Source organism: Pteropus medius, unplaced genomic scaffold, assembly GCF_902729225.1.
Source record: "Pteropus medius unplaced genomic scaffold, Ma_sr-lr_union100, whole genome shotgun sequence".
Lineage (NCBI taxonomy): Eukaryota > Metazoa > Chordata > Mammalia > Chiroptera > Pteropodidae > Pteropus > Pteropus medius.
The window spans coordinates 407,557-415,296 of NW_024340697.1; the positions used below are offsets into that span (position 1 = coordinate 407,557).

The 7,740-nt window shown below is 41.4% G+C and overlaps 1 protein-coding gene across 1 annotated transcript in view; it reads left to right on the forward strand.

Moving 5' to 3' along the window:
• Nucleotides 1-7,740, forward strand: part of ASB9 (ankyrin repeat and SOCS box containing 9) — a 15,726-nt gene that overhangs the window by 4,326 nt on the left and 3,660 nt on the right. Inside the window, exons 2-4 of the mRNA XM_039873570.1 lie at nt 2,035-2,114; nt 4,396-4,503; nt 7,495-7,666. Coding sequence (XP_039729504.1) covers nt 2,035-2,114; nt 4,396-4,503; nt 7,495-7,666 — 360 coding nt within the window. The remainder of the gene's footprint in view (nt 1-2,034; nt 2,115-4,395; nt 4,504-7,494; nt 7,667-7,740) is intronic.

The window sequence follows — 7,740 nt, forward strand, 5'->3', positions numbered from 1 at the left end:
TTTTTTTTTTTTTTCTCTTAGAGAAGTACATAATTCTTCATTTACCCTAAACAGAAGGAGTAATGGTTCCAGGGTGAATGAATGGAAAGCAAAGCCCATTTTTGTCTACACTTGATAATATAATTGCATCATTTTAATGAAATCTGAACAGATTTACCATTTAGAACCTAAATTACCTGCCTGGACTGTTTAGGCTGTCGCCTCTAATTATCTGTGGTAGCTTTAAGAAAGGTTGAGGAGTGTGGCAGCTATATTTCTTAGCAGCTGAGCACTTGGAGGGGAAAATAGATTAATCATCACACACGGTAATCCATTAGGATAAATTTGCAAATCTATTTGTGACTGATTTTCCAAACCTTTTTCAATATTTGGCTTTTTCTTCTCACTCGAGATTTTGTGTAGATGGTGTTTTGCATTAAGACCAACAGGATAGAATTAGTTGTCCTTTTAACTCTTAATTCGGAGAGAAATCTTTCTGTATCTACAGTCTGGGTTGTAGGCTCCCGGTGCTAGAAGCAGCAATATTTTTTTCCTGAGAGATTTAGAAACCTCAGAGAATGCTTTTGACGACACTGAATTTCTACTGAGCATAAGGTTTTGGAGGTAGGAAAAACCACTTTACTTAAGGTGCCTCAAGCCCCCTATTAGTGAGCCCAGAAAGAAAGCATTGATTGGATGTGTAGACGGGCTCATTCAGCTTCCTCTTACCTATTACATGCTTCATGAATCCATCTGGAAGGGTGGTAATTTGCTCACTGGGACAGATTTTCCGGGGCATTGATAACTCCATGGAGCAAGCAGACCTCAGCCAACAGGTGCTAAATCCAGAGCGTTCTCCCCTCCTCCTTTACGCCCTTTCGTTTTGTCAGACATTGGTAACTACCGTGGGTCTCCAGGGCTTCTCAGCTTTTAGGAGATATGCGTTCCTTTACAAGGCGGAACTGGTGTCAGACCCGTTCTGCCTCGATTGTATTTACTCAAGCAGGCAGAGCTGGAGCTGAAGCGAGCTCAGAGGAGCCTCCTTACATTCTGACTTCCTGCGTTTGTTTTGGAAATTAGATGCAGATTGAGATGAGAAAAATTCAGGTTACATCCACACTCAATTAGAAAGAGAGAGGAAAGCCTCATTCAGATTACATCCACACTCAATTAGAAAGAGAGAGGAAAGCATTGAATGTGTTTGGCTAGGGTTTACGGGGCTTCCTTCCTAGGAATGTGTGTTCCTTCCCTATGGTTGTGGAACAAATTTGCTATTTTAAATAGCAGTGAGTATGGGGTGTAATCAAGACTAATAGTAGCTAATAGGTATTGAGCCATGGGCAAGTATACTGCTGTCCTCACTTTACAGAGAAGGAAACTGAAGTTTATGGCCTGTCCGGGGACCCACAGCTCATAAGCCAAGCGGGTCTGAATTCACAGCTTTCTGTTAACCACATTGGCATGCTGCCTTTGGGGCGTAAATAATGTCCTTGTTACAAGGTCAGACTGCACTCTGATTTGCACTTGATACCCGCACAGGCGCTAATCCATAAAGAGATATGGTTCTGTTTAGATTTGATTCCAAACCTAATGGTGTATGTAATTACCTGATTACTACTATTAGTATATGGCACTGTTTGCTGAGATGCCAAAGTTTGTATTTCACGGAGGAAACTAGACTGGCAACCACAGCTTAACATATTAATGCTGGTAATTAGCGAAGCTCTCACTTAACTAAATGGACCGTTTACTTTTGAAATCAGTGCGTGTAAATGGAAGAACGGTAATCCATCTGTCATCCCGATCTACCTCTTTTGTCCCTAGTTTGGATACTGGCTGTAGTTCTTTCTTTAGCTAAGTAGACATTTCAAATAAACTGTGTACAGAAACATCGATAGAGGGGAGAAATGCTGAAGTCCTGATGGGAGTTTTGGTTGACTGACTCCAATGTCTCTATCCAGTAAGACTTGTTAGGATCTTAATGATGGGCAAGGATGAGCCTCTGGGTCTAAAGTACACCAGCAGGATGTAACCCGTTCCTCCCTTTCCATGCAGATTTTGTGTCTGATCGGACTCCCGTCCACGAAGCTGCGATGAGAGGGCGGCTGCTCTCTTTGAAGTATCTCATCAGGCAGGTAGGTAGCTTTTTGGAAAAAAAAAAAAAAGATAAATATTAAGCACATCTTTTTACTCGCCACATTGAGAAAAAAAAAATCATAGCCTGATATTCGGATATAAATTTCTCCTCAAAGTGAGGTGAATCCCATCCTATCTAACCATTTTGTTTTTAACCTGGAGACTGGCATAATACTAGAATTTAGCTCAATTCCATGCACATAGTAGGTACTATAATAGATATCTATTGAATGAATAATGGGCAAATTAGTACATTCAAGTTGCCTTCGCTTCAGTCAATAGACTATGTCCTAAAAATTATCATGTAGTTTTGATTCTCAACTGGGGTGATTTTACCCCTTAGGGGACATATGATAATGGCCGGAGACATTTTTGGTTGTCACAACTGGGAGTGGGGGCGGAGGGTCGATACTAGTATCCAGTAGATAGAGACCAGGGATGTTTGTTACTAGACATACTGCGTTGCACAGGACAGCCCAAAATGTCAATGGTGCTGTGGTCGAAAACCCCTGAGGTAAAAAAAAATGCTCAAAAATGTCTTTTTAAATATGTAATCTTGTCCTTTCAAAGACATTTCAGTTCTCTTGAATCTCCAGTTGATAGGGACTCTGCTTAGTTTGATATTAATTTCCCTGCTCTTGAGGTGTCATTTCAAGTACACATTAATTTGAGCTTTGCTGGTTTGAAATTGTTGGGAACTTAGGCAGAGGCATTTTTAAGAATGCAGTTAAAATCACTATTCAGAATTCTAAAAAAGTTTTTGTTCAGGATGCTCTGGTCTCTGAAAAGATGATAGATCTTTGCAGTTAGGAGCTCTTGGCCCTTTTTGTGCCACAGCCCCCTTTGGCAGTCTGGCAAAGTCTGTGGACCCCCTTCTCAGATTAATGTTTTAAGTGCACAAAACACAATACGGAGGAAACCTGTCAAACTGTTACGCCACAAATGTGTGACGTAGTAATAGGTGGACTTCTTTATTAATGCGCTAAATAAGATTTAGTGGTCATTTAATGACTATCATAATTTCTAAGTAGGATGAAGGTATATTTTTAATATTTTAAATATGTGTGACAATCATCATGTAATAAAAATATCTGCGATTCCTCTCCATGATAGTCCTATATACTGCTGTTACTATTGTGGTTTGCTGTATTCATAATCGAATACATGAGTGAAGGACTTGATCAATTTCAGGCGGTAGTTAGTGGAAAAAAATGTGCCTTATTTTAAAAAAATTCCAATTTCATGGACATTTCTAGACTAAATAATCCTCCTATAAGAAAACAGCTTTTAAAGAAGAATTTCAGACTACTCCGGGCCACTATCTTAAGCTGTTTCTGATAGCAACAACTTATTATAAATAGATATATAGGTACTAACACATAACTCTAGCTAAAAGAAGTTAGGCTGCTTCTCGGATAAAATGAAACATTCACCTGATTTCGATAGGATGAAAAATGAGCATTGCAGCTTTTATATGCCACTTATTAAATTGAACTGATACTTGTTTCTATTCAGTATTTATATGTTTACCGAACATCAGCTGGAACCATGTCTTTAACTAAGCCGTATCACATTATTTGAAGAAGTTATCTTCCTGGAACCTCAATTTCTGCCTTCATAAAATGAGCATTCCAGTACCTACCTGCATTAGTCAGATCTTCCTGTGTAACAAACCATCCCAAACTCAGTGGCACCGTGCAATCAACATTTCTTGCTAACAAGTCTTTGTATCAGCTGATTCAGGCTGGCCTTGGCTCCAAGCCGCGGGTTGGGTGCAGCTCTGCGGCACGTGTCTCCCATCCTTCTTTGACCAGTGGCTACACGAGAAATTTTCTTCTCATGGCAGAAGGCTGGAGCACAGCAGGGCAAGCCCAACCATGCAAGAATAAATGCGAGAATAGTTCCTTGTCATGGACCTCATCAAAACAATCAGCCACCAAGTGAGAGAACAAGAGAGAGTGAGAGCAAAACGAAAGTCAGTCTTGAGTGTATATACCTAAGAGTCAAATTGCCGGGTCACAGGTAGGCGTATCATCAACCTTAATAGATACTGTCAAACTGTTTTCCTGAGCGGTTATATCATATCACACTCGCACGGCAGTTTGAAAGATCCTTTATTTGTTATTGTTCTACATTATTGTCAACACCTTAGTGTACTGTCAGATTTTAAGCCAGATTAACTTTTAAAAATATTGTCATAGTACCGTATTTGTGGCTGAAAACCTGCACTATGGAACCGATGCTTTATACCCCTTGCTCTGCCCATTTCCCTTTCCCCAGGGGTGGACTGTGAACCTCATCACAGCAGATAATGTGTCCCCACTCCATGAAGCCTGTCTCGGAGGTCATCCCTCTTGTGTGAAGATGTTATTAAAGCATGGAGCTCAGGTAAGTGCAGCTCAAATAACATCTTAGGAAACCATGAATGAAAAATGACTATTTCTGTCCCTTCAGGATAATTGCCAGCATTTTTGATTAGCCTGATTTGAAATATGAAGAGGGGGGTGTTTTTCAAAAGTATTATATACTTCAAGCTTATTGGCCTTAGCAATAGATAAAATACTGAACTTTTAGCTAGAAACTAATGGTTCAAGTCTGTGTCATTTTCTTTAATAGTCACTACTAATAAATAGCTGTTAGATTTCTGTCTTCATTCCTACGGCTTGAAGGTAATGGAATGTTGTAGAAAACTGCTAACATTTGGCTCCCAACCTGAATGATGGTCTCTACCGTATACTAGCATTGGACATTCAAGCAAGTTTCTTATCCTTTGAGTTTTAGAGTAGACATCTGAAAAACGGGGGAAAGAATAATAAAAAAAGTTATATAATGTATTATGGTATTGCAAAGATCGAAAGAGATGAGGTATATGATTATTATTTGGAGAACGAGAATCACGGTGGCATGATGAGAGATCCTAGAGGAAGAAGGAAGACACAGAGTCATTGAATTTCAAAGTAGGACCAGTAGGTCTTCCATTCACTAAGTTTCCTCATGCTCAAAAGCGATGGGAAAAATCTGATCAGAAAATTATATATGAGGTTCTCATATTTTCTCAGCCACTATTTACTGAGAGCATTTATTATATGCCTAGCTCTGGATAAAGATTTTTAAGAACTTATAAACTAAACGAGCAGATGGCCAGATAAACATGTGTTTCGGTGTCTGTAACGTTAGATGTGTCAGTAGATAAACGCTGAAGGCTGACATCCCAGTGTGGGTGTTGTTAGTTGGGTGGCTCTTTTCCAAGGCTGATTCAGGAATATAGGCGTCTTCCATCCTGCTCCATTATTTTCAACAGGGGACTTCTGTTTGTGCTCTGGAGGTAGCCTCCATTCTAGGTGGTCGGAAGGGGAAAAGATGTGGAGGATTGTGTGTGAATACACGTTAAGGACCAGTCAAGGTAGTGACATATATCACTTCTGCCCACATCTCATTGGCCAGAACTCAGGCCACCTCTAAGTACCAGGGAGGCTGGGAAATGCAGTATGGCTGTGTGCCCAGGAGAGAGGAAATAGGCTTGTTGAGTGCATAGCATCTCAGCCACAGCAGCCAGCTCCAATACACTGTTTCTGTCCATTAGTTTTGTGCTATGTCGTAAGCCCCGCAACTTAATGGTTTAAGGCAACAGCCATTTATTTACCTCGCAGTTCCTTGTGTTGGCCGGACAGCTCTTTAGGACATGTTCAGCTGACCCCAACTGGGCTTACTTATGCATCTGAGGTTAGCTGATAGGTTGGCTGGAGCAGGCTGGCTCCTGATGACCTTTACTGGGATCGCCGAGATGTCTGGGAAGGCAGAAATTATCTATATGGTCTCTTATCCTTCAGCAGGGTGCCTGGACTTGTTTACATCATAGCAGGGATTCCAAGAAAGGCAGAAGAGGGCAAGCTCTCTGATCAAAGCACATTTGTACTGTCCCATTTATCGGCCAAAGCAAGTCACGTGGGCAAGCCCAGATTCGAGGACTGGAAAAATAGTCTTCATCTAATGAAGAATTGCAAAGCTACATTGCACGCTGTGCAGACAATCTGGGGCCATTTTTGCAAACTACCACAATATAATAAGTATTAATAGCAAGGAGGTTGTTGGAGCACATGAAAGTGTTCCTGACCCGTTTCTTTCTGATGGGGAGAGAGTGAGTCAAAACAGGCTTCCTATAGGAAGTGATGTCTAAGCCGAACCGTCCAGGACCTGTCGGATTTAGTCAGCTAAAGGGGTCGGGGAAAGTTATGGACTTCTTACCCACTGGGAACACTTAGTGCAAAAGCTCGGAAGTGATAGTGAGCGCATTTGTGTGACTTCAGCTCATGCTTATAGCAGGAAAGTAGAGCGGGTGAGAGGGGTCAGAATTACAAACACCGTTGTTGTCCATGCCAAGAAAATGGGCTTTGTCCTGAGCGCAGCGGAGAGCCATAGGTGAGTGCACCATCACGTTTACATTTGGGTTAAGAAAACATACCCAACGCTTGGAAACAGGAAAAGTCTAAGGAAAGACAAGAGAAGTGCCTGGGGAGCAAACTTTAAAGCGTCACTCACTCCCGGGGGAACGAGCGTGTCCTTAAATTTTGTACCCCTGGGCATCTTTTGTGCCTCACTAGTCCTGGCCTCGCCTCACGATATTATTGTTTAACTGGCTCGCCAAAGAATTTTGTTAACAATATAGAAAAATGTATCTGCATTTGGCTTTGCTCTTTCCTCTTCAGTTACAGCCCAAACCCTGTGAGGCTAGATGCTAACTTGGATGTTTCTGTCTCATTTCCAACATTAGAAAAGATAGCCCCAAAGATTATAGTTTTATGGCCATATAGGGCGTTAACCAATTTTGTTTCTACTAGCAAATTTATTTCAGCATTCCATTGACTGACTGTATAAATTTTCCTTTGAGCCAGCGTTACCATCTTACTGGTTCCCTCATTAAAAAATGAGTCGAAAAAATAAAAAAACTTTGGCATGTGTTCACTATATTTGTATGAAGATCGCGTTTTAAACTTTTTTTAAATGGTGCATTAATTTTAGAAAGTTACTCTGATTGTTGCGAAGAAACTGGATTGATGTGAGATGGACCCAGGATGGAATATTGAAAATAAAGAGATTCATTTGTGAGGCATCAAAATGATCCTAACTGGTTTCAGAGTTTGTGTTCCTGGAGATGGCACGGAGCAGATAGAACATTCGGTAACGTTCTTGGAGCCTTACATTCCATGCTTTGTTCAGGTTTTCACGACCACTTTGTGGAATTTGATGTTTTTGTCCTCATTTTATAGCTGTGGAATTTAAGGCTCAGAGAATTTACATAACAGCTCAGGAGTGGCGGAATCTGGATTCGAACCCAGGACGCCCCACTGCCTGCATTCATGGCGGGGCTCTTCTTTCCAGGTGAACGGCATCACCTCGGACTGGCGCACACCCCTGTTTAATGCTTGTGTCAGCGGCAGCCACGACTGTGTGAACTTGCTTCTGCAGCACGGAGCCATCCCTTACCCTGCAAGCGATCTGGCATCCCCTATCCACGAAGCTGCAAAGAGAGGTAGAGCTGTTGAGAATTTAAGTTTTCTGTCCACTCCTTCAAGGGATCTTACTGTTGAGGTAGAGCTGTTGAGAATTTAAGTTTTCTGTCCACTC